The 26,308-nt window shown below is 53.9% G+C and overlaps 1 protein-coding gene across 7 annotated transcripts; it reads left to right on the top strand.

Annotated features, from left to right (window-relative positions):
* The first annotated feature begins 21 nt into the window (after positions 1 to 21).
* Positions 22 to 26,107, top strand: TMEM175 (transmembrane protein 175). 7 transcript variants are annotated; one of them, XM_082462586.1, is made up of 12 exons: positions 27 to 164; positions 314 to 392; positions 14,687 to 14,847; positions 15,055 to 15,093; positions 16,717 to 16,814; positions 18,335 to 18,386; positions 18,513 to 18,548; positions 19,220 to 19,303; positions 19,663 to 19,827; positions 23,291 to 23,369; positions 23,486 to 23,621; positions 25,306 to 26,107. In XM_082462586.1, exons 3-12 carry the CDS (start codon positions 14,800 to 14,802, stop codon positions 25,961 to 25,963), a joined length of 1,395 nt encoding a protein of 464 aa, XP_082318712.1. In that variant the 5' UTR covers positions 27 to 164; positions 314 to 392; positions 14,687 to 14,799; the 3' UTR covers positions 25,964 to 26,107. The 7 variants fall into 7 exon arrangements, with proteins under 7 accessions (XP_082318711.1, XP_082318712.1, XP_082318714.1 ...); XM_082462585.1 differs by lacking the exons at positions 14,687 to 14,847; positions 15,055 to 15,093 and having other exon boundaries at positions 22 to 392; XM_082462588.1 differs by lacking the exons at positions 314 to 392; positions 14,687 to 14,847; positions 15,055 to 15,093 and having other exon boundaries at positions 47 to 164.
* The last annotated feature ends 201 nt before the right edge of the window (positions 26,108 to 26,308 follow it).

The raw sequence follows: 26,308 nt of genomic DNA, 5'->3' as shown, positions 1-26,308 counted from the left end.
ATGCGCAGGTCGGGGTGCGGGGGTGGGGGGGTTGGTGCGCGTGCGCGGTGCTGCCGGCCTCGGAACGGATTTCGGGTGTCGCGCTAGCAGAGGGCTGCCCACGGGTGGTCTGGCCCCCGGCGCGGCGCTCAACCGTCCCCACGTGGCCGTTTCCGCGGAGGCTGGTGCTCGGGGGCTCCCGGGGCTGGGCCGCACGGCGGGAGGAGCGGGTCGTGTGCGCGGAGCGCCCGGGGTCCCACAGTGTCCGTCTTTTTAACGAGTTGGTTGCTATTAAAAGACTGAAGAGCTTAATTTTAGAAACCGAGTTTTGTAGCTTCTGTAGAAAAGTCAGATCTGGCAGCATTGGACCCAGAATACCGCGTGTCCCCCATCACCTAGAGCTGCCCCCTCAGGTAAGACACCACCACTCGCCTGACCCCTTGGCTCGCTTGTGTGCCCGGCTGCTTCCTGTAGGTCCTGGTGTAGAGCGTTCATCCCCAAACTGAGAACTGGAGCTGAAAGCCCTAGGCAGCATCTTAACCCGCCTAGAATTTCAAGCTACTAAAAATCTCTTTCCAGACGGGCTAACGTGCGTTATCCTTATAATAAAGCAGCTGCGTTCATGCAGTGCTTTACTGCTTGCCGTATCCTTTTATAAGTGTTCGCCTTAATGATCCTCGATTATCTTGGAGAACGCACAGTATAGTTAATCCCGCACCCCACACCCCGCCTTTGGGTGCAAAATGTGCTCAGCAGTGTCATTACCTGGCCAGGTGGCCAGGGTCTTGTTGATACAGCTAGTGGTACAGCTAGAAGTCCACACAAGTTACGTGGCTTTTTCAGCCGGTGTGTTCGTCTGGTAAATGGAATACAAGGACTGGGGGCTCAGGAAAGAGCCCAGGCTGTGTTTGGTTGTCCCTAGCATGTAGGTGGCAGTTGACTTGAAGAGCGCGCCAAGGGGACACCGTAGTTAGAAAGAGGGTACAGTCTTCAGAGGCGAGGAGCAGCCAGGGAAGCAGGAATAAAACTAAGAGAGCTTTATGTCACCGGGCCAAAGAAAGATGTTGGGGGGGGGGGTGGTAATTAAACGTGTGAAATGTCATTTAAAAGTAGGAAAAGTAGTAAAAGATGTATGTTGGATTTAGCAACAATGAGATCTTCGGTGACCTTGCCAAGAATAAATTGTTTCATTGGAAACTCTCCATTACCCTGAGTGGAAGAATAAAGAAATGGAGAGAGAGATGGTAAGTGGAGATAACTCAGTGAGTTTGGCTATGGAGAAGAAAGTGTGGGAGCTAGAGTTACGATGGATGTCGAGAGGTTGCAGGATGGGAGATGGCTTAGCAGCCTCCAGCTGATGGGAGGGGGCCAGTCAGTGTCTGCTGGGAAAGAAGGGACAGGTGCAAAGTGGTCCCCTAGAAGGTAGGAGGGAATGCCATCCAGAGCATAGGGAAGTGTTCACTTTGGATGTAAGAAAATCACTTTTCATCGTAAAAGGAACGGAGGTAGGTGGGTTGTAGTTGTAACTTTATGTGTTTATTGGACTGAAAGCAAAGGAATTCTCTGTTTTCTTCTGTTTTCACTGTGAATAAGGAGAAGAAAACACCTCCCGAAAATGGGAAGGGAGGTAAGAAAGCTAAGATTTGAGCAGTGTGGAAAAGATCTAAAATAGCTTTTGTGGAAAACCTAGTGAATAACTCACTAGAAAGCATGATGTAGTCCAGGGCTCATTTGAGTTTGGAGGCTATGGATTTATTCTGGTATGACCTACAGTTGGGTGGAGATTTTTAATAGTGTAATTACTTTGGAGACAAGAGTCTATTCAGACTTTGTATTTCGTACTGATGGAGCACTTTTTATACTGACACTGCACTAGGTGTTATAATAACATCATCTTAATCCAGATCTGTGTCTCCAGAACACACTTCCCTCCTGAACTCTTAGATATTAGTTCTTAGGTATCTCTCATATACATGAGATAGCTCATGTATACATGTCATATATATATGTCTAAAACTGAATTTATAGTCTCATCGCCATATATACATGTCTAAAACTGAATTTATAGTCTTCATTGCCAAACCTGTCCCTTTGTAGTAAATTTCATAACAAAAGACTATAATCAGAAGTTAAGAAGATTATTTTATAATGATGAAAGCATAAATTCATGAAAAGACATAACAGTCCTAAACAGTTCTGCCCCTGGTAATAAAGCTTTTAAATACATGAAGCAAAAACTAGCGGTAGTGCAAGGAGAGATAGACAAAACCACAATTGTAGTTGGAGATTTCAATACTTCTTTCTCAGATAATGATAGAACAAATACCCAGAAAATGACCAAGCGTATGGTAGAGTTGAGTGACACCAGCAACTTGGTTTAATGGACATTTGTAGAATACACGTTATCAAATATATAAACAACATTTACCAAGATGAATCATATTCTGGGCAAATATGTTTTCTGACCACAATGGAATTAAGCTAGATATCAATAGCATATATCTGGAAAATCATCCAAATATTTGAAAACTGACTGACTCACTTTTAAATTACCCATAGGTCAAAGGAGAAATCAAAAGGGAAATTAAAATTTTGAACTAAATGAAAATGCAGCATTTCACAATTTGTGGCTAAAACACTACTAGAAGATAGGTCTCAAATCATTCATCTTAATAAACTAGAAAAATAAGAGCAAATGAAACTCTAAGTACAAAAAGGGAAATAATAAATATCAGCAGAAATCAATGAAATAGAAGACAAAAACAATAGAGAAAATCAATGAAACCAAAAGCTGAGTCTTTGAGAAGATAAATAAAATAGAGAAATTTCTGGCCGGGTTGAACAAGGAAAAAAAAGGTTAACAATATCATGAATGAAGGTGATGACATCATTGCTAAAAGGGTAATCGGATAACATGAACAACTTTATGCCAATAAATTCAACGACTTGTACTAAAGGAACAAATTCCTTGGAAGACAATACCAAAACTCGCTCCAGAAGAAGTAGATAACCTAGATAGCTGTATAACTATTAAAGCATTGAATTTGTAGTTAAAAACTTTTCCTAAAAGAAAATTCCATACCTAGATGGCTTTACTGGGAATTCTACCAAACTAAAGAAGAAATAATACCAATTCTATATAGATTCTTAAAATTGAAAGAAGGAAATATGAATGCCAGCTCATTCTATAAGGATAGCATTATTCTAATGCCGAACTTTGACATAGGCATTACAAGAAAAGAAAACTGCAGACTAATGTTCCTCATGACAAAGATATAAAAATTCTTTTAAAACATTTTTTAGCAAACTGAATCCAATACTATATAAAAAGGATAATACAACATAACCAACTGAGGTTCGTCTTAGGAATGCAAGTTGGCTTAGTATTAAAAAATGGATCAATGTAATTTACAGTATTACAGTGAAAAAGAAAACCAAATGGGTCATCTCAATAGACATAGAAAAAGCATTTGATGGGGACATCCCTGGTGGTCCAGTGGTTGACTCCACACTACCACTCCAGGGAGCACGGGTTTGATCCCTGATGGGGTAACTAAGATCCCACATGCCGCATGGCACAGCCGAAAAAAAAAAATTAAAAAAAAGAAAAAGCATTTGACAAAATCCAGCATCCATTCCCTGATTAAAAAAACAAAAACAAAAAACTGTCAGCAAACTAGGAATAAAATGAAAACGTCCTCAACATAATAAGGGCATCTATGAAAAACCTATAGCTGACCTATGGAATGATGAAAGACTGGATGTTTTTTTTCCCTCCAAGATTGGGAACAAGTATCTGGTCTCACCATTTCTATTCAACATTATACTAGAAATTCTAGCCAATGTAATGAGGCAAGAAAAAGAAATTAAAAGCTTCCATATTGAAAAGGAATAAGGAAGATTGTTTATTTGAAGATCACATGATCATCCATGTCAGAGTTTCCCAACCTTGGCACTACTGACATTGTGGACCAGATAATTCCTCATTGGAGTGGAGGGGTGGTGTTTCCAGTGCACTGTAGGATGTTTAGCAGCACCCCTACCTCTGCCCCCTGGATACTAGTACACACACCACTTGTCACAACCAAAAATGTCTCCAGGAGGGACTCCCCTGGTGGTTCAGTGGTTAAGACGTCGCCTTCCAATGCAAGGGGTGAGGGTTCGATCCCTGGTCGGGGAGCTAAGATCCCACATGACTCGCAGCCAAAAAACCAAAACATAAAACAGAAGCAATATTGGAACAAATTTAATAGACTTTAAAAATGGTCCACATCAAAAAAATCTTAGGAAAAATAATGTCTCCAGGCATTGCAAATGTCCCTTGAGGGGCAAAATTGCCCTCAGTTGAGAATCATTGTTCTCGGTAAAAAATCCATGGAAACTACAGAAAGAGCTACTAGAACTAGTGACTTTAGCAAGGTTGCAGGATACAAGGTTAATATGCAAAATAAATTAAAAGTTATTGCATATTTCTAAATAACTAGCAACAAATATTGTAAGTTGAAATTAGAAAAAAAACACTATTTACAAGAGCATCAAAAGATACCAAATCTTTGGGATAAATCTGAAATAGATGTGCAAGAATTATAACTGAAAACTAAAAAGGTTTGCTCAGAGACACTAAAGACCTTAATAAGTGGAAAGATACAGAGTATTCATTAATTTAGAAAATTCAGGATCGTTAGGGCCTCAAATTAATCTATAGATTCAATGCCATTCCAATTAAAATCCCAGCAGACTTTTATTTTAATGGACACACTGATTTTAAAATTCATTTGGAACTGCAAAAGAGCGAGAATAGCCAAAGCAAGTTTGAACAAGGACAGATTTTTATGACTTAACACTATCTAATTTCAGTAATCCAAATAGTACTCCAAATAGTGTGGTGTTGGTATAAAGATATATAAGTAGATCAATGGAACAGAATAAAAAGTCCAGAAATTGGCCCATGAGTATAAATATGTTCAGTTGATTCTGAATAAGGAATAAAGGTAATTGGAGAAAGGATAGTCTTTTCAACAAACGATGCTGGAAGAATTGGATATCCATATGTTTAAAAAAAGAATGTTAATCCATACATTGCATCATATATGAAAAAACCCATAAAACTTCTAGAAAACAATCTGAGAATTTCCAATATGGCACCAAAGTACAATGCATAAAAAATAGATAAACGGGCTTCCCTGGTGGCGCAGTGGTTGAGAATCCGCCTGCCAATGCAGGGGACACGGGTTCCAGCCCTGGTCCAGGAAGATCCCACGTGCCGCGGAGCAACTAAGGCTGTGAGCCACAGCTACTGAGCCTGCGTGCTGCAACTACTGAAGCCTGTGCGCCCGTGGTCCGCAGCAAGAGAAGCCACTGCAATGAGAAGCCTGCGCACTGCAACAAAGAGTAGCCCCCGCTCGCCGCAACTAGAGAAAGCCTGCGCACAGCAACAAAGACCCAACACAGCCAAAAATAAATAAATAAAATAAATAAATTTTAAAATATAGATAAACAGGACTTCATCAAACTTAACAACTTCAAAATACATTGTTGCAGATGTGCTTCAGTAGGTGAATGGATAAACTGTGGTGCATCTATAAAATGGAGTATTACTCAGTAATAAATAGAAATGAGCTACAAGCCGCAAAAAGACACAGAGGACCTTAGAAGCACATCACCAAGTGAGAGGAGCCAGTCTGAAAACGACACATACTGTTAGATTCCAACTGCATGACATTCTGGAAAAGGCAAGACTGGAGACAGTGGAAAGGTCCATGGTTGCTAGGGGTTTCCGGGGGGGAGGGAGGGATGAATAGGGGGAGTACAGGGGATTTTTAGGGCTGTGAAATCGTTCTGTGTGGTACTATAGTGGTGAATGCAAGTCATGCATTTGTCAACACCCATAGAACTACAACACAATGGTGTGTCAGTGTGTCGGTGTTGGCTCATTGACTGTGCCACACTAATGTAAGATGTTAATGGTGGGGGAAGGGGGGGGAATGAACGGGTATATGGGAGTTCTCTGTACTTTCCCTTCGATTATTCTGCAGACCTCAAACTGCTAAAAAAAAGTCCGTTGATTTAAATATATATGTGTGTGTATATATATACACAAATATATAAACATATATATTTTTTTTACATGTTGAGAGAATGAAAAGACAGCCCATACTGGGAGAAAATATCTGATAATGGACTTGTATACGGAATATAATACATGATATATATTTATATATATGTATGTGTGTAAAGAAAAGTACACAATCCCTGCATAATCTTCCCAAGAATTTCCACACTCCTGAAGGAGCTTACAAGGCTCTTTGTGATTTAGTCCTGCCTTATACTTCAGGTACACCTCCCAATTTGAGCCTGTGCTCCAGCCTTATCAAACTCCTTGCACTTTGATGCACACTGAGCTCTCACTATTAGACACACACACATACACCACAGAGTCATTATTTGTCTTTCAATAATCCTCACAGCATTATTTGAGAATTAGAAGAAACAGGACATATAAAGTACTTGGAACAATGCTTAGTACTTAGTAAATGTTGGACAGATGTCACATATTGTTCTTATTGTCATTTTGCCATAAATATCTCCAGACAGCACTCTGGCATTTCCCGTTCTGAGCTTTCCCAGACTGAGCCCGCCCAGGACACCTCTGCCCCACCGCACCCTGAGGCGTAGCCAGCACCCTGGGTGATACTCTGCAGGGTCACGTGCCTTCAGTTACCTCCTCTCTGTTACAGGAATTTTCAACTTCTCCCTCTTCCTGCCGTCGGAATTTAAAAATTCTTCAGTCTCTTCCATCTTAAGAAAAATCATTTCTCAACTCCACTCTCCTCTGCCTTCAGTCTTATGTTCTTTCCTTCATCACCATGAGCCTTAAAAACTTGTGTGTGATGAAGGTTAGGTGTAGCTGACATGTTTTTGAACACTTATGCGCCAGGTGCTTTTTTTTTTAGCCATGTAAAATGCACATAACAAAATTTACCATCTTAACCCTTTTTGAGTGCACCGTTCAGTGGCATTAAGTACATTCACATTGCTGTGCAGCCGTCACCATCATCCGTCCACAGAACTCTTCATCTTGCAAAGCTGAAACTCTGCTCCTATTAAGCAGTAACTCCCACCTCTCCCCCAGCTCCTGCCAACCACCCTTCTACTTTCTTTCTTTATGAATGTGACTCCTCTAGGGACCTCATGTAAGTGGGATCAGACAGTATTTATCCTTTGGTGACTGGCTTATTTCACTGAGCATAGTGTCCTCAAGGTTCACCCATGTCATAACGTGTGAGAATTTCTTTCCTTTTTAAGGTTGGATAATATTCCATCGTAGATGCAGATGCCACACTTTGTTCAGATGTTCATCTGTAGATGAGCACTGGGGTTGCTTCCGCCTCTTGGCTATTGCAAACAATGCTGCCGTGATCATTGGTGTACAAATATCTCTTCGAGTTTCTGCTTTCCATTCCTTTGAGTATATACCCAGAAGTGGAATTGCTGGATCCTATGTTAATTCTCTGCTTAATTTTTTGAGGAACCTCCATACTGTTTCCCACAGCAGCCGTGCCATTTACATTCCCGCCCAGCAGTGCACAAAGGTTCCGTTTTCTCCACATCCTCACCAAGAGTCGCTGTTGTCCATCATTTATTTGTATTATGGCGTTCCTGGAGGGTGACTGTCTCGTGGTTTTGATTTGCTTTTCCCTAACGCAACCCAATAATGTTGAACATCTTTTCATGTGCTTATTGGCTACTAGAATATCTTCTTTGGAGAAATGTCTTTTCACATCCTCTGCCCATTTTTTGAATTCGGTTGTCTTTTTACTGTTGAGTTGTAAGAGTTCTGTATATATTTTGGATGCTAGAGTCTTACTAGATACATGATTTGCAAATATTTTCCCCCATTCTGTGGATTGTCTTTCACTTTCTTAATAGCATCCTTTGAAGCACAAAAGTTAAAATTTTGATGAACTCCAATTTATTTTTTGTTGTTGCTTGTGCTTTTGGTGTCATATTTAAGAACTCTTTGCCAAATGTGAGGCCACGAAGATTTTCTCCAATGTTTTAGCTCTTACATTTAGGTCTTTGATCCATTTTTAGTTAATTTTTGTATGTGGCATGAGGTAATATCCAAATTCATTCTTTCGCATGTGGATATCCAGTTGTCCCAGCAATATTTGTTGAAAAGACTATTCTTTCCCCATTGAATGGCTTTGACACCCTATTGCAAATCAGTTAACCGTAAATATAGTGGTTTACTTCTGAACTCTCAATTCTCTTCCATTGATCTATATATCTGTCTTTATGCCAATACTGCACTGACTTGATTACCATAGCTTTGCACTAAGTTTTGAAATTGAGAAGTGTGAGTCCTCAGCTTTGTTCTTTTTCAAGACTGTTTTGGCTACTCCTTAAATAGCCAGGGGTTCCTTAAATTTCCGTATGAATTTTAGAGTCAGCTTGTAAATTTCTACATGGAAGGCAGCTGGAATTTTGATAGGGATTGCATTGAATATGTAGATCAATTTGGGAAGTATTGTCATGTTAACAATATTAAATTTTCTAATCCATGAATAGAGGATGTCTTTTCACTCTTTCAACAACGTTTTGTACTCCTTTTTTTAAAGATTACTTATTATTTATTTATTTATTTATTTATTTTATTTATTTTTGGCTGCATCAGGTCTTAGTTGCGGCATGTGGGATCTTCGTTGAGGCGTGCAGGATATTTCCTTGTGGTGCACGGGCTCTTCGTTGTGGTGCACAGGCTCCTCTCTAGTTGTGGCGTGCAGGCTCCAGGGCACGTGGGCTCTGTAGTTGTGGCACGTGGGTTCCAGAGCGTGTGGGCTCTGTAGTTTGTGGCACACGGGCTCTAGTTGAGGCGCGCGAGCTCAGTAGTTGTGGCACGCAAGCTTAGTTGCCCCGTGGCATGTGGGATCTTAGTTCCCTGACCAGGGATCGAACCCGCGTCCCCTGCATTGTAAGGTGGATTCTTTTTCACTGGACCACCAGGGGAGTCCCTGTACTCCTTTGTTAAATTTGTTCCTAAGTATTTTTGATGCTATTATAAATGTAATTGTTTTCTTAAATTTATTCTCAGATTGGTTATTGCTAGTAAATAGCAATGCAGTTGTTTTGTATATTGATCTTAACTCATTTATTAGTTCTAATAGTTTTCTTGTGTGGATTCCTTAGGATCACATCATCTGCAAATAGAGATAGTTTTACTTCTTTCTTTCCAGGCTGTATGCCTTCTGTTTCATTGTCTTGCATAGTTGCCATGGGTAGAACCCCGAGCAGTGTTGAATAGATGTGCTGAGAGCAGACATCCTCGTCTTGTCACTGATCTGAGGGGGGTAGTTTTCAGTCTTTCACCATTGAGTGTGATATTAGCCCTTTATCAGGTTGAGGAAATTTCCTTCCATTCGTATTTTGTTGAATAGTTTTTATCACGAAGAGCTGTTAGATTTTGTCAAATGCTTTTTCTGCCTTTATTAAGATGATAGTTTTTGTCTTTTTTCTATTGATATGGTGTGTTCCAGTAATTGATTTTTTAATTTTAAACCAACCTTGCGTTCCTGGAATAAATCCCACTTAGCATGGTATATAATTGTTTTTATATGTTGCAGAATCCATTTGTTAACATTTTGTTGAGGATTTTTGTGTCTATATTTGATATTTACTGACTTTTTAAAAATAAAATTTAATTGAAAGAAACTTAAACATACAAAAAGTGTAGAAAGCAATATAATGGACATCTGTTTCCCCAGATTAACCCATGCCTAAAGAAACACATTACCTTTTGTCTTATTTTTGTCAAGATGGTCTTCTTTTCCCTTCGCCCCCTCCGCCTGCTCTTCTCGGCTCCTCTCTCTCCCTCCCTTCTGTAAAGTATTAAGTTTAGGGACTTCCCTGGTGCTCCAGTGGTTAAGAATCTGCCTTCCAATGCAGGGGACGCGGGTTCGATCCCCGGTCAGGGAACTAAGATCCCACATGCCACGGGACAACGAAGCCGGAGCGCTCTAGAGCCTGTGTGCCACAACTACTGAGCCCACGTGCCACAACTAGAGAGCCTGCACACTGCAACGAGAGATCCCTCATGCCGCAGCTAAGACCTGACGCAGCCAAATAAATAAATAAATAAATATTTTTTAAAAAATTAAAAGAAAAAAGTATTAAGTTTAGTGCTGGCCAAGATGAGGAAGCCCCCTTCCGGCTGCCTCTCCCGCTGATTACAGGTAAAAACTCTGGACAAAATATTAAAAGAAAAAGTATGCAAAAGGCAATAGGTTGGAAAGGGCAGTCAAAACTTGAATCAGTGACCACACGTGTGAGTTTTCCATTTTTTCACTCTTCCTCCTCGTGGCTTTGACCCTAGGCCAGTTCCCAGTTGTAGGCCTGGGCAGTGAGGGCTGCTGTACCCCGTCTTTCTGCCTGTAGCAACTATGAAGGGGGCCCCAACAAGCAGGAGTATGTGAGTGAGAGGCAAAGGAACTAGAATAATCCAAACAGTTTTGGAAAAAAAACAAAGTTGGAGGACTCTAGCAGATATCAAGACTTACTATGAAGCTATAATCAAGGCAGTGTGAAACTGGCAAAGGATAAATGCATAATCAGTGGGACAGAATGGACACTCCCCAGATAGACCCACACAAATGTGGTCTGTTAGTTTTTGACCAAGGTGTGTGCAAAGGCAATTCAGTGGAGAAGGGACAGTCTTTTCAACAAGAAGTGTTGGAATAACCAGACGTCCATCTGCAAGAAAGGGAAACTTGACTATACTTTGTATGTTATATAAAAATTAACTCAAAATTGATCGTAGACCAAAAGTAAAACCTCAAACTTTAAAACTTCTAAAAGAAAACAGAAAATCTTTGTGCTCTTGGGTTAAGCAAAGCGATGTTAGATATGACACCAAGAGAATGATCCGTAAATGAAAAGGTGGCGAGTTGTAATTCATCCAGATTTAAAGATTTTTTTTGATGTGGACCATCTCCAAGGTCTCCGCTGAATTTGTCACAATGCTGCCCCTGCTTTACGTTTGGTTTCTTGGCCTTGAGTCATGCGGGATCCCAGCTCCCCGACCAGGGACTGAACCCGCACCCCTCGCATTGGAAGGTGAAGTCTCAACCACTGGACCGCCAGGGAAGTCCCGTCAGAGTTTAAAACTGACATTCTCCTGAAGACTGGTAAGAGAAGGACAGACAAGCCACATAACTGCGAGAAAATGCCTGCGAATTACATATCTAACAACGGACTTCTAACCACGATGTGGAAGAAACTCTCAAAATTCAGTAAGAATACAAATAACCCCTCAAAAGAGTGAACAAAAGATTCTAGCAGACACTTTGCCACAAAAGATGTACAGTTAAAAAGTAGGCGCGTGAGAATACCCAGCTGGTCAATACGAAAGTGCAAATTAAACCACAGTGAGGTAGCGCATCTCTCAGCACAGCTATAATTAAAAATTCATTAAATTTTAAAAAGACCCTCCAAACCAAGTGCTGGCGAGGGTGGGGAGCAGATGCAGCCCTCACACACTGCGGGTGGGAATGCAGAGCGGTGCAGCTACTTCGGTAAATGGTTTGGCAGTTTCTTGTAAAGTTGACACGTACTTACTAAATGACCCAGCAGACCCCTTCTGAGGTATTCGCTCAAGAGAAATAAAACAGGTTTACACAAATACCTGTGTGTAAATCTTTATAGTGGCTTTATTCTTAACTGCTAAAACCGTGAATGACCTGTTTCCCAACTGGTGGATGGATAAACAGGTACATTCATGCAGTACAATTAACTACACAGCAGTAAAAAACATGTTACTGATACTCCCCAGACATGGGTACATCTCAGATGCATTGTGCTAAGTAAAAGAAGCCAGACTCAAGAGGTTCTTTAGGGTACAAGTCCATTTATGGGACAATCTGGAAAAGGCAAAGTGACAGTAACAGAAAACACAAGCGGTGGCCAGGGTTTGGGTGGAGGAAGGCCTGCCCACAAAGGGACTGCTCGGGGACAGAACTGCTTTGTGACTGGGGCCATGGTTACACACCTTGTGCATTTGTCTAAATCTCAGTGCTGGGCACCAGAAGGAGTGATTCTTCCTGTGTGTAAACTTTACAAAGTGAATCCAGTGAGAGAGAAATTAGAGATGCAGATGAGAGCTAGAGCCCCATCTTCACCCATCCTCCACCCCGCCCTGCCTGGGTCACTGCAGTGCTGTCCTGTTGGTGTTACTGTGCTCTTTCTTACTGGTGTATGTGTGTACATCAGTCGTGTGACACGATGTGTGTCTTTCTGCACTTGGGCCATCCCTCTCAGCGTTGTGCCTCTGAGTTTCTGCATGTGGGTTGTTTCATCTGTTGTCATTTACTGTCTCAGTCTGCTCTGGCTGCCACAACAAAATGCCACAGACTGGGACCTTAGACAACAGGACTTTATTTCTCACAGTCCTGGAGGCTGGAAGCCCCAGATCAGGGTGGCAGCCAGTTCAGTTTCCCGTGAGGCCACGTCCTGGCCTGCAGACACACAGCAGAGGGAGGGACCACGCTGGTCCCCTCTTATCAGGGCACCCATCCCACCCTGGGACCCACCCTCCCGGCCTCCTCTAACCCTAGTCACCTCCAGATGCCCCACCTTCTGTCCCATCCCCCGGGGTGGGGCTCGACATGCGACACGTGCATATTCGGGGCACAGACAGTCCACAGCCCTTGGTAGCAGCTCCCTTAGTGGTTAATAATGTGCCGCCTGTCAGTCAGTCAGAACGTGTGTGACTTTCATCGTCGAGGTGAACCGCTCCACGAGGCCCGCAGTCCCCACCTCGTGTGCGCCCTGGGGCTGGCCGCCTGGTGGTGGGCACCGCAGCCCTGCCCGGCTGCTCAGTGGTCTCCCGGTGGCTGAGGTGCCCTGCACTCCCTGCCAGCTTCTGCATCCCCTGCGCCCTCGCCGCCTCTTAACTCCCTGACTTGTGCGAAGCCGACTGTCCTCTCGTCGGTTTCCTTTGCGTTTCCCAGGCTGCCGAGTGTCTTACACGTGCGTCCGCACTTCGTTCTTCCTGCCCGGAAATCGCCGTGAGCCTCCTTTCTCCGCCCGGGGGGCGGGGCTCTGTCTTCGTCCTGTCCCGGGCGGCTCGCGTGCCCTTAGTTCTGACGCCCGGCTGCACCGCGGAGCGCCTGCTCGCTCTCGCTCTCGCTCGGGTTCCTGCCGCGTTGCCGGGGTCAGCAGTGTCCGCTGCAGGGGGAGACCAGGGCACCCTTCCGCTTCCAGTCTTCCCTCTCGGGGGCTTCACCGCGCGGGCCACCCGTCCTGGAGGAGCCCTGGCATCCTGCGCTCTGGACCCGCCTCCTGCTCCTTCCCGGGCGCCTCGGCGCAGTCCTGACCCCACGCCACCGCGGGGCGTCTCGTCCTCTCGGAGAGCCTTTGCGGGTGACTCCAGCCCCGACCTCTTTCCCGACCTCTCGATGCCGTCCCTCTGCCCAGGCACAGCTCCGTGGCAGAGAACGCGCGCCGCCTTCAGCAAGGAGCCTGGTGCCTCACAGGGGCCACGGCCTGCCCCCCCCCGGAGTTCCCGCTGCGGGGCCCCGACTCCGTTCCCAGGAGGCTCTGGCATCTCTTCCGCCCGGAGCCCCGTCAGCTGGCACCTCGCTTGTCTTCCCAGCCCACCTCTGCTACTGAGTTGTCCAGGGAGCTCTGCCATGGGGGGGTCGCCGGTGGGTGCCCGACCAGTCCCCCAGGCCGCCTGCCAACAGGAGGAGCGAGCGCGCCCTCCAGTGGGGCAGCAGCCGGGGCAGCTGGGGCAGCTGGCTTTCCACGCAGGGTCTTGATTCCACCAAAGGTCGCATCACGGCTGTGATGCAGGGTGCAGTGGGAGCAGGGACACGGCGGTGTCTGGTTGGGGTCAAGAGTGCCACGCCCAGCCCCGGAGCATCCACCATACGTACCGTGTGCCCTCGCCTGCCTCTCCTGTCCCCAGAGGGGACACAGTCGCAGGGTGTGTCTCCCAGGTCACAGGCCCCTCTTCTAGAAGGCTGCCGGGGGAGGAGAACGGGGCAGAGGAAGCAGCGGCAGGGCCCCTCTGCCCAGCCCCGCCCAGCGGGTGGCTCCTCCCAGGCGCCCCCCGCCCTGTGTCGCGGCCCCCAGGAGCACGCCACGGGCTCAGGCCTGCCCTTCTTGCCAGGCCCCACCACGCCTGGGCCCCGGACCCTGGAGCCGGCCCTGGATGGGCAGGGAGCCTCCCCCACGGGCTCAGGCCTGCCCTTCTTGCCAGGCCCCACCACGCCTGGGCCCCGGACCCCGGAGCCGGCCCTGGATGGGCAGGGAGCCTCCCCCACGGGCTCAGGCCTGCCCTTCTTGCCAGGCCCCACCACGCCTGGGCCCCGGACCCCGGAGCCGGCCCTGGATGGGCAGGGAGCCTCCCCCACGGGCTCAGGCCTGCCCTTCTTGCCAGGCTCCACCACGCCTGGGCCCCGGACCCCGGAGCCGGCCCTGGATGGGCAGGGAGCCTCCCCCACGGGCTCAGGCCTGCCCTTCTTGCCAGGCTCCACCACGCCTGGGCCCCGGACCCCGGAGCCGGCCCTGGATGGGCAGGGAGCCTCCGCCACGGGCTCAGGCCTGCCCTTCTTGCCAGGCCCCACCACGCCTGGGCCCCGGACCCCGGAGCCGGCCCTGGATGGGCAGGGAGCCTCCGCCACGGGCTCAGGCCTGCCCTTCTTGCCAGGCCCCACCACGCCTGGGCCCCGGACCCCGGAGCCGGCCCTGGATGGGCAGGGAGCCTCCCCCACGGGCTCACAGGACGAGGACACGGCCGACGGCACCCAGCACCCACATCGCATGCTCAGCTTCAGCGACGCGCTTCTGTCCATCATTGCCACCGTGATGGTCCGTGCGGGGCCCCACCCAGCACGGGCCCTGACCCGGGGCCCCGAGGCTGCTGGGGGTGGGGAGGAGCAGCCCAGGACTGGCCTGAGTCCCCGGCACGTGGCATCCAGGGAGCAGTCAGTGCCCAGCCCAAGAAGTGTTCCTGGGCTTTCCACGCAGGGTCTTGATTCCACCAAAGGTCGCATCGTGTTGTGTCTGTTCTCCTAGATCCTGCCTGTGACCCACACGGAGATCTCCCCGGAACAGGTACTTGGGACAGTCTGCAGTGTCTGGTGTGCGGGCGAGGGTCCAGGAGGCGCAGGCCCCGAGCTCAAGGCCGGGCTCCGCTCGGGCGTACCTGGCTGGGAGGGCCAGGCCGTCCGCCGCGTCCCCCAGCGATGCCATCCAGCCCCGGTGCCCTCGCGCTGAGCCCTGAGAAAGGCAGGAGCGCCTGGAGGCTGGCGCGGACTGCGGTGGCAGGCGTCACGGGGAAGCTCCCTGGGCTGTCTGTCTGTCACACTGGCGTGCCCCTCAGAGCAGGTGCTTGGGGAGCAGAGGGTGGCCGGCCTGCCGGGCATGGGCCTGCCGGGCGTGGGCCTGCGCCATGAGCAGGGAGGTGAGTGGGAAACGAGGTTTTTCCATTGCTAGTCAGTTTGGAATATTTCCATTTTATAAGTAAAATAGCCACACGTCGCAGCACCTCAGAAACCGGACGTGATTCCGGGAGACGTTCGGAGTTCGTGGGCGTGTGTGTGTGCGAGCACAGCTCTCTGGGCCCCTCACGTCGAGCACGGGTCACCTCTGGGCTCCAGGATGCGCAGTGCTGGCCCAGGACGTGTGGCCGTGGTCTGGCTGCAGCCCAGCCAGCACGCTTAGCCTGGACGCTGCCGGCAGTCACCTGCGGGGGGTGATGTCGCTGCTGCTCGTAGGGTTTGGATGAGAATGAAACAGAAATGATGGTCGAGCCTGACCTTGGCAACTGGCACCTGGCGCGGTGAGCAAAGGGCCCCGTGCGGCTTCCTCTGCTCCGGGGCGTCCCCTTCCCCAAAGGGGGCCTGGGGGCTGCGCTCCGGCCAAGCTCAGGAAAGCCGTGTGCCCACCGGGGGCCTCGACGCTCTCCTGGCTGTGCCTGCTCCAGAACCTTCTGGGGACCTCGGTGCCACCAGTCTCAGAACAGGGTGGTGGGTGTGCACGTGAGATGCGGGGGGTGATGGGATGCGCGGGCCTGGAGCTCCTTGCCTCTCTGCGGTCGGGGTCGTGACCTCCGTTGACCCACGAGAGGGCTCTGAGCCAGAAGGTTCCGCGGTGGCGGGGAGACTCCTTCAGGGAAGGCGCCGAGGACCCTCCTGACACGAAGGAGAAGGTTCATCAAGGCCAGAGGACCCAGGGATCTGGAAGCGGTGCTGCTCATGTGGTCTCAGACGACCAGCAGACACGGGCAAGGCACCGGTTTTGCATTTGGAGTTTTTGCTGACAAAGCTTAAACCCTCCCCCGGCCTGGGGGCCCAGCTTCCTGTGCAGCCCATCACCTGGCGTCCAGACACCGCGGCCCTCTCGCCAGGCCTCGCAGTTGCTTCGGGATCACTTACCCGGTGACGCCGTGACTTCGTGTGGCTGCATGGCCTGTGGCCACCCCGCCGGGATCCTGGGAGAGGCTCGACGAATCCTCTCTGCCTCCAGAGCTGGCATTTCGGGGGGCCTGCCATGTTGGGGAGATGGGGAGCCTCCGGAGGGGCCTCAGGGACAGCCCGGGACTGAGGCTGAGCCTTGGTGGGGGGAGGTGAGGGCTCCCAGGTGCTTCTCCGGCCCCCCAGGGCCTGGTGCCCGGGGGCGGGGCCGCCAGCTGCCGTGGGTGAATCTCCGTCTGACGCTGATGCTCTTCTGTTCCAGGAGTTTGACAAGAGTGTCCAGAAACTTCTAGCCACGAGGATCGCTGTGTACCTGATGACCTTCCTCATCGTGACCGCAGCCTGGGCGGCACATACGAGGTACGGGCAGGCTGGGGCCTGTTTCCGGGCTGGCAGCCACACTGTGCCTGGCTGGGTGTGTGTCCAGCAGGTGTGTCCTCGCCCTGGCTGAGGGTCGGGGTGGCAGTGGGGGTGCACTCAGTGCTGATGAGCTGTCCTCGGGGTGGATGGCAGCCCCGCCCTCCGGGGCTGAGTCACAAGGGGTCACGTTAGTGGGCTGCCTCTCCCCCTCCTCCTCCCTCCTCTCCCTCTCCCTTCCCCTCCCCTCCCCCCCTCCTCCCTCCCCATCCCCCTCCCCTCCCCTCCCCATCCCCATCCCCCTCCCCTCCCCTCCCCCTCCCCTTCCCTCCCCCAGCCCTCCCTGCCGAGTCCTCCCTCAAGCCTCTGCTTTCTCCTCTGCACACTGCAGCAACAGGGCTTACACCCCAGGGCCGGGACGATGAATGGGGTGCCGGGTGCAGCACTGCTCGGGCCGCTGTGAGCCTGGGCAGGGCAAGGGCAGGGCCGTGGGCTGACCACCTCTGCTGCACTGTGACACACATGCTGTGCACGGCCCCTCCGTCCTGGTCCCTGGACTCTGGTGAGGAGGGTGAGGCCTTGGGACACACGCTCCAGGGCCCGAGCTCTCTGTTAACGAGGAAAAGGTTCCTTAGGACCCAAGGGGGACAGGGCCCCAGAGCTGTGGGCGTCACCTGAGCCCCCGATGGGGTGGGAGGACCAGGAGGGCCCCCGGAGATGGGTAGGGATGGGCTGGGGTGCTGACATCTCGGTTACAAAATGCTCCCCAGCGGGTTGCTGGGGATGCAGGAAGCCAGGAGCCTACAAGGCAGCGGCCCTCGGGTTAAAAGTGTCTCTGAACATTTATACACCACATACTTGTTTTCAGCAAAGTGGCTGTTTTTGGTGGGGACACGTGACCCTCTTTAAAGGCTTTCCTCTCCTGCCTCCTTGTTCACGGAAAGCAAGAGACCCAAGGGCTGGCGAGAGTCAGGGGGGCCACAGCCACCTCTGTCCAGTCCTGCCGGCGGCCGTGTGGGCCGCTGGCGTGGCCGGCTTCCCATTAGCCCCGCCCACCCTGCAGAGTGGACAGGGCCGCACGGGCCTCATTTGCGGGCTGTTCAGCGGAGCCCACCCCCCTCTGCCAGAGGTCCCCCTGCTGGGAGCGGCACAGACCCGCCCTGGGTCCGGGGCTCGGCTGCCATCTCGGGGCCACAGCCCCTACCTCTGACTTTTAGAGAAGTGCCTGGCCCCTGAGGCCGCCTCCCAGCTGCCCTTGGCCCCTGGCCGGGTGCAGACCTCCCCAGTGGGGGGAGAAGGCCATGTCCTCGTGGGTCAGAACCCTGGGGGGACCGTGTGGGGGCCAGGGAGGGGCTGGGGCCTCGGGAGCTCTGCCTGCTTCCTGACTCCCGTTTTCAGGCTTCTGTCCGTGTCTTCCCGTCTCGGTGTGAAACCGTCTCTGTTGTATGAGTGTCTGTATTTGATGCCGTTAGAACCATGTTTACTGACAGCATGACTTTTCCTGTTTTCCTTGAATTGTTGAGATTGTTCCAAGTTGTTGGGAAAATAGACGATACGCTTGCCCTGCTTAACCTGGTGAGTTTCTCCTTTGGTTTCTGCCTGTGCTCAGCTCCCCGGTGCCCCTGGGTGTGCGGGCTGGGACGCGCCCACTCCCAGGGCCCCGCACGCCGCCCTCAGCCCCTCTTCCTCCCTCCCTCCCAGGCCTGCATGATGACCATCACCTTCCTGCCGTTCACAGTGAGTCACAGGGATTTCCGCTCCCACTTCCACCCGGGGGTCCAGCCTGCCCTCCACTGGGCAGGAGGGCTCTGACCCTAAGATGCTCCCTTCTCAGAAGCTCTCAGACCACTGGGAGGTCCAGGGCCTGGACCACGGGGTTGCAGAGAGGAGAGAAGGTTCCGGGGGAAGGGGCAACCCTGGGTTTCCGGGCTGGATGGAGTGGGGAGGCTTCCAGGGCCCCAAGCAGGGCTGTCAGGGGCAGAGACACCAGCCTGGCCTCCGAGGGCGCAGTGAGGGGCGCCCTCTCCGTGCTCCCTAAGGCTCTCGGCTCCTGCCTGAACCCCAGAGCCCATGGCCTCCTGGCCGACCTGGGCTCGTCCCCAGCATGTGACCCCTCCATCTCCTCACCCCGCAGCTCCCCCTGATTCTGACAGAGAGCGGGGCTCTGGGTACGGAGCACATCGCAGAGAATTGGGGTCTGGGGAGTCTTTATGAATCTGATAAGCTTGCAGCTTTAAAGGCTTCAAGCGTTGGGTGGAATGGCTCTTGTGAGAGAGACGCCTCCAGGGCTCAGGCCGCTCCCACCCAAGACAGCTCTGCTCCTGACCAGGCAGAGCCCAGCTGACGCCCGGGGCTCACGGGCCCTGCGGCCCTGCGGGTCCTGATTCTGGGGGTTTTTCTGGCTGCAGTTTTCCTTGATGGTGGCCTTCCCCGAGGTGCCTCTGGGCATTCTCCTGTTCTGTGTGTGTGTGATGGCCGTCGGGGCCGTGCAGGTAGGACACCGGCTCCCCGCCCCCACACCCCGTCCTCGTGGAGCAGGAGTTGTAGCGCGTGCCCGGGCCGCCCGTGGTGGGAGTTGTGCAGACGCCACCCGCCACGCAGCGCCTGCCACGGGGCACCCGCGTGGGCTGCAGCAGGACAAAGCCAGAGACGCTCGGGGCCTGGGCTTCCTGTGCCGACGTGGAGAGAGAGTGAAATGGGGCCGCCGGCACCCTCGGGCGGGGCTCTCTGAGACCCACACCTGACCCCCAGAGCAGAGCGAGGGCTCCCGTCCACTCTGCACCCCCAGAACATCCTGCAGCGAGCCCCACCCGAGACCCTGCTCGCACCCTGCAGCCCTCCTTTCCCGCAGGCGCTGATCGTGGTCTACGCCTTCCACTTCCCCCACCTGCTGAGCCCCCAGATCGAGCGCTCGGCCCACCGGGCCCTCTACCGGCAGCACATCCTGGGCATCATTCTCCGGGGCCCGGCGCTGTGCTTGGCTGCGGCCGGCTTCTCCTTCTTCTTCTACCCAGTGGTGAGTCGGGGTGGGGGGCCCACCGGGGGGCTGCTCTGCAGGGAGGAGCCCGCGTGGGTGAACACGGCACACGCCCAGTGGGCCCGGGAGGCCGTGCGCCTTCTAAAGACGTGCCTGCGTAGGAATGTGAGCCACCGGAAGAGAGAGAAAGTGAAGAGAGAAACTCCAGAGCAGGAGAGACTGGAGTGGAGAAGAGGGAGGTGCAGGCGTGGGTGGAGCTGGGCCAGGGCCGGGCGGACGCACCCCCAGCGTCCAGGGAGAGACGGCGGCCGCGTGGGCAGAGCCGGGCGGGACTCCATCCACGGCGCCCTGGAGCCTGCAGGTTGTGCTTTTTTTTTTTAATTTACTTATTTATTTTCTCCTTTTTATTGGAGTGTAGTTGCTTTACACTGTTGTGTTAGTTCCTGCTGTACAGCAAAGTGAATCAGCTCTGCATACACATGCATCCCCTCTTTTTTGGATTTTCTTCCCATTTAGGTCACCGCAGAGCATTGAGTAGGGTTCCCTGTAGGTTCTCGTTAGTTATCTATTTTATACATGGTATCAATAGTGTATACGGGGGTTCCGTCCTAGCCGAGCTGCAGGCGTTGAGCCGGCTGGCATCCTGTGTTTAGCCCACAGCTGACTTGATAGGCATATTGTTCTGGTGGAGCTTCCATCATCCAGGAAGGGAGGTAAATCCTAACGAGCCGCCGTCTCAGAGCTGGTTGTAGAAGCTTGATGCACGGCTCCTGCCTTTACTTGAGCGCTAGTGAAGTAAAGTGAATCTTTAAACCCGAAGCATCATAAGACGTGTGAAAAAATGAACGGTTAACGTTACTCTAAACACCTAGTAAGTGTTTTAAGAGAATTCCAAGTTTAAAACAAACAGGATGGCAAGGCCTGCAGAGCCGCGCCCCGGAGGATGGAGCTGGGGGCTGGGGTCCAGTATCCAGGGCACCCCAGGTCAGGCCACGGGTGGGTAAAGGGGAGGGTGGACGCTGGTGTGTGAGGTGGGGGCTGGCCTCGGGCTTCTGCTCTGTCCCCTCGCCGTACAGTGGCTGCGCCTCTCGGGTGGGCCCCGCTCCTCTCGGGCGGGAGGGATGCTGTGGGGGCCCTCGGGGTCAGGCAGGGTGTCCCAGGGTGGGGCTGGCGAGGGGGCTGCACGGAGAGACGGCAGGGCAGGACTGAGGGGCCCGCAGCATCCGGGCTTCCGGTGGGACAGCCCCTGCTGGCTCTGAGGACGAGGTCAGGGGCTGAGGGGCAGTGAGGGTCGTCGCATGGAGGACGGAGGGCACAGCTGGGATGTGGTGCGTGTGGCCTGGGTCAGGAGAAGCAGGCAGAGCTGAGGCCCGCGGGGGCCGTGCCCACTGGCCGGGCCTGGAGCAGGCAGACAGGGCCCAGCGCGCTGCCGGGGGCAGTGACGAGCCTGGGCAGTGGGCACACCCTCACGGGGTGGCAGTAGTGGGAGGCGGGCGCTGGGCCGCCACACTGGGGAGAGGAGGGTCCTCGGTGGGGCTGGGAGGTCTGCGGTCTCAGAGGGGGCGGTCGGTCGTTTCTCTGTGCTGCGTTTTTTGCCCCTTCCTCTCCATCCCTCCCCCTCCTTCCCCACAGTGGGGGTCTGACCCCTCGTCCCCTGTGAGACAAGGCATGTCAGAGCCTCCTGGCCCCCAGGCCCACCCCCTGCAGCCTCCCCACGAGCCCACGGCCATCGTTCCGGGCGTCCTCACCAGCCCCTTCCCTCATCTGGGACTCTGTGTGGGGCCCACCTTCCAGGGCCAGCCACTGCTCACTGCCCTGGCCCGGGCCGTCCTGACCTCCCTCTGGACCGCCCTCCTCCCGTGGTGACACTCGGGGCCCAGGGCCTCCCACGCCAGCGCCCTGTGCCTGCTGTTCCTCCAGACCTGGGCAGGTCCCCACGGCCAGTTAGATCTCCCCCTGCCCCGGGACTCAGGTTCCCCCTCGGGCTGTTCTGTCCCCTCCTACCCCGCAGCGCACGTGCACACACACCACACGCGCCGATCCTGCGTGGCCACCGTCGCCCCCTGGGGCCTCTGCGCTCACCTGCCAGGCACCTGGGACACTCCCCCCCTTGGTGTGTGTGTGTTGAGTGACGTGTATGGTGTGGTCTTCTGACATGTGGAGACCGGAGGTCGTAAGCAGAGCTGTGATGCTGGCCGCCCCCGTCTGTCCCCGAGGTGCCCATTGTCTCCTGAGTCCCCTCACCAGGCCAGGTGCCAGGTGACCTTGAAGCATGACTGTGAAGGACGGGGTGGAAGCCCTTCCCTGAGGGGGGCCACCGGCCGAGGCGACAGGGCTGGGCGAGGAGCCTTCTGCGGCCACCTCGGGCCCGGGAGCATGCCTGGCCCGCCGGCCTCCCTGTTTAAAATAATTGGGTATCCGCGTAACAAAAAATTGACCGTTGTGACCATTTTATCTGCGGCGTGCAGCTCGGCGGCGTTGACCGCTGACGTCGCCGTGCATCACCTCCCGCTGGTTCTGGGACTTTTCATCCCCCCCAGACAGGAACCCTGGACCCATGAGCAGCCACTCCCTGTCTCCCCGCCCCTCAGTCCCGGGAAACTGCGAGTCTGCTTTCTGTCTGTAGGGGTTTGCTTATTCTGGTTCCTTCATATAAGTGGAATCATGAAATAGGAGGCTTCTACGCCTGGCTTCTTTCACTCGGCATGTTGTCAAGGTGCGTCCACGTCGTCGGTGTCAGGATTCCCTTCCTTCTCATTAGCCGGTAGGGCCCCATCACCCACCCACGGACACTCGGCGGCTGCGTGAGCATGGGTGCGCCCCTGCTTTCCGTGCTTTTGGGTGTGTGCCCAGAAGTGGACTTGCCGGGTCCTGTGGCAAGTCCCCGTTTAGTTTCTGAGGAACCTCCACACTTCTCCAACAGCTGCGCCATTTACACTCCCACCGACGGCGCACAGGGCTCCAGCCGCCCGCCCCCCACCCACCCAACCCCCCTCCCCGCCCCCCCACCGCCGCCCCGGCCCAGTACAGCCGCTTCCTGTTCCCGCTGGGAGCGTCCCACGGTGTGCGCTGCTCTCCTCGTGGTTGTGACTGGCGTTTCCCCGAGTGTTAGTGGTGCTGAGCGCCTGCCCACACGTGTCGGGGCCGCGTCCCTCTTCTTCGGAGAAATGTCAGTCGAGGTCCGTGGCCCGTTTCTCAGTTGGCTTATCTGTCTCTCCGTCGTGGAGCTGTCGGGGCTCCTTATGAAGCCCGGATAGTAACCCTTTATCAGGCGTGTGGCCTGCAAACATCTCCGTTCTGTGCGATGTCCCTTCACCCCCCGGTGATGTTCTCCTGTGCACGGAAGGCTTCCGTCTTGATGACAGATGATTCACCTGTTTCGTCTCCTCTTGCTCGAGCTGCAGTCCCTTCCGGGCGGGCGGCTTTGGGGTGGGACTCCTGGCTGGGCCCCTCGGTGGAGGCACCACGCGCCCTGACGTGCCCGGTGCCCTGTCTCGTGCAGTCGTACCTGCTGATGGCGACAGTCATCTTCCTGCCCTACGTCAGCAAGGCCGCCGGCTGGTGCAGAGCCAGGCTTGTGGGTAGGTGCCAGGCGGGGCTGGAGTGTGGGGCGCAGAGCACGGGCCAGGCAGGCGGCGTCCCCGCGGGGCCTCCTAGCTGGCCCGAGGCCCTGAGGGCTTGGCCACCCCTCCCACAGGCCCCAGGGAGCCCCCGGCTCGCAGCCTGGAGATCTTCACCTTCGACCTGCACGAGCCGCTCAGCAAGGAGCGGGTGGAGGCCTTCAGTGACGGGGTCTACGCCATTGTGGCCACGCTGCTCATCCTGGACATCTGGTGAGGACCCGCCGGGCCAAGACTCCTCCGCCAGCCCCACAAAGGCGCCGAGGTCCCCCGGCCCACCCTCCCCAAGGGGCTCCCACCTGAGAACCCACCTGAGAAGGGCCCGGTCCGCCTCCTTCCCAGGGCTGCCCACGCAGGGCGGGCAACCCCCAGCCCCCCGCGTCCATCTCCTGCCCCGAGCCCGCCTCTTCCCTTCCCTGCTGCTCTTCTGCCCGGCCGGGCGGCCTCTGCAGTCTGTCACAGTTCCAGCCTTCGTTGCTGTAATTTTGTTTCTCAGTGTTTTATCTGCTGCTTTTTCGAGTCTTCCATCTTTTTTCTAAAGCCTTTTATTCCTCGGTCATACTTTAGCACATTCTTATTTCGTTAACGTTAAAATGCTCTGATTTTATGTTCTGTAACTGATCACCTAAGGTCTTTTTTTTTTAATATAAATTTATTTATTTATTTATTTATTTCTGGCTGCATTGGGTCTTCGTTGCTGCGCGCAGGTTTTCTCTAGTTGCGGCGAGCGGGGGCCACTCTTCATTGTGGTGCGCGGGCTTCTCATTGCGGTGGCTTCTCTTTTTGCAGAGCATGGGCTCCAGGCGCGCAGGCTTCAGTAGTTGCGGCACGTGGGCTCAGTAGTTGTGGCTCGCGGGCTCTAGAGCGCAGGTTCAGTAGTTGTGGCGCATGGGTTTAGTTGCTCTGCAGCATGTGGGATCTTCCCAGACCAGGGCTCAAACCCGTGTCCCCTGCATTGGCAGGCGGATTCTTAACCACTGCACCACCAGGGAAGTCCCTCACCTAAGGTCTTGATGCTCCTAAATTTCTCTTACTAGCTTTTTCCTACTGTAATTTGTGAATTTTTAAAAATTGGGGGCAAATGTCCATTGGCACCAATCTCTGAGACCTAGACCTAAGGTTCTGGGGCGATCTGGCTTTGCTTCTGCCCTGCAGCCAGGGCCATGCTGGCTTGGGTCCCCTGTTGGCTTGGGTCCCCTGCTGGGTGGCAGCAAGGACCAGCTATGGCTGGGAACCCCCGGGGCGGGGGGGCGGTCAGGGTTCTTTCCTCCACCCAGAGCCACAGCCCCGAGAACCCAGGTGGGGATCCCCAGGAAGCCCCCAGGCTCTGTCTCCTGCCCCCAGCCCCACCAGCATGCATGCAGCTGCCATCGTGGGCACAGAGGTGTGTCTGGGCTGCGTGGCTGCAGCGCGGCAGCCCCATGACCTCAGTGGGGAGAAGCCTGGGCCGGATGTGCCTTAGAATCGCTCCTTACGATAAAGTTCTGCCCAGGAATCTGAGGACCTCGAAGGCAAAGGCCCTTCAGGTCTGTGGGACCGCTCCCGAAGTGGTCGGGCCGCTGCAGGACGGTGGGCAGACCTCAGGAGCACCCACCCATGGGCGCCAGACGGGCTGCGGGCTCAGGGCCCGTGCCGCTCACCAGCCCGGGGTCCGGCGGGCAGGGCTGCGGTCAGCCAAGAAAACGCAGGCTGCAGTTGAATTTGAACTTCAGGTGAACGGCGCTGTGTGTGTGAACACAGATCCGCGCAATCTCAGTGTATGCCGTTCGTTCATCTTAAGTTCAAGTGTGTGGGGGGCCGGCAGCCCGCGCAGGGGCTGGGACAGGGTGGGGGCAGGCAGCCCGGAACGGACGCCCGAGGTGGGGCCGCTGCAGATGCTGTGTGTCTCACCCCTCAGTGAGGACAACGTCCCGGACTCCAAGGACGTGAAGGAGAAGTTCCATGGCAGCCTAGTGGCGGCGCTGGGTGCGTCTGGGCCGCACTTCCTGGCCTACTTCGGCTCCTTCGCCACGGTGGGCCTGCTCTGGTTCGCCCACCACTCGCTCTTCCTGCACATCCGCAAGGCCACACAGCCCATGGGGCTGCTCAACACGCTCTCGCTGGCCTTCGTGGGCGGCCTGCCCCTGGCCTACCAGCAGACGTCGGCCTTCGCGAGGCGGCCCCACGACGAGCTGGAGAGCGTACGAGTCAGCTGCGCCATCATCTTCTTCGCCAGCATCTTCCAGTTCGCCATCTGGACCACGGCGCTGCTGCAGGAGGGGGAGACGCTGCAGCCGTCGGCGCGGTTCGGGGGCCGGGAGCACGCGTTCATGCTCGCCAAGCTCGTGCTGTACCCCTGCGCCAGCCTGCTGGCCTTCGCCTGCACCTGCGTGCTGAGCAGGTTCAGCACGGCCATCTTCCACGCCATGCAGATCGCCGTGCCCTTCGCCTTCCTCGTGTCGCGGCTGCTGGTGCGCCTGGCGCTGGCCGGCCTGCGGGGCCTGCGGGGCCTGGCCCGGCCGGCGCCGGGGGCCACGGACGACGCGCAGTCCCCGCTCCTCCCTGCTCCCTGCTAGCGCGGCCCCGGCCCCCGCCTGAGGTCCGAGTGTCCGGCGGGTGGCCCGGCCTCGGGTTTTGTCTTCCTTGTGAAGTTTCATGCTCTACTTCAGCCCCTCAGATTGTCTTCCACTGTTGCAGAGAAGAGTCTCGCAGGAGCGTCACTGTGTCCCACGTGCCTGTTGTCTGCCTCGACCAAGTGGAGATGAGCCGGGGGGGGGCCGCAGGCGGCGGGTGGTTCCGTGGCAGCTGGGGCCGCAGCCCCGTGGTGGGTGTGGGTGTGCAATGTGGCCCCGGGTCCTCAACAGGCAGCACGTCCTGCAACTCAGCCCACGTCCCGCGGGCAGAGGGCCCTGGCAGCTGCT

This window comes from Balaenoptera physalus (genome assembly GCF_965194825.1).
Source record: "Balaenoptera physalus genome assembly, chromosome: 5".
Classification (NCBI taxonomy): domain Eukaryota; kingdom Metazoa; phylum Chordata; class Mammalia; order Artiodactyla; family Balaenopteridae; genus Balaenoptera; species Balaenoptera physalus.
Note: the sequence above shows the minus strand (reverse complement) of the source record. Positions and strands in the feature narration are given on the sequence as shown.

What these genes read in the sequence shown, in the direction of transcription:
- TMEM175 (XM_082462584.1), top strand. Translation starts at nt 16,445, where the DNA reads ATGGCCTGTGGCCACCCCGCCGGGATCCTGGGAGAGGCTCGACGAATC. An exon ending in CGCTTGCCCTGCTTAACCTG is followed by an intron (nt 18,387 to 18,512) that starts GTGAGTTTCTCC and finishes CCTCCCTCCCAG; the next exon opens with GCCTGCATGATGACCATCAC. An exon ending in CCTTCTTCTTCTACCCAGTG is followed by an intron (nt 19,828 to 23,290) that starts GTGAGTCGGGGT and finishes TGTCTCGTGCAG; the next exon opens with TCGTACCTGCTGATGGCGAC.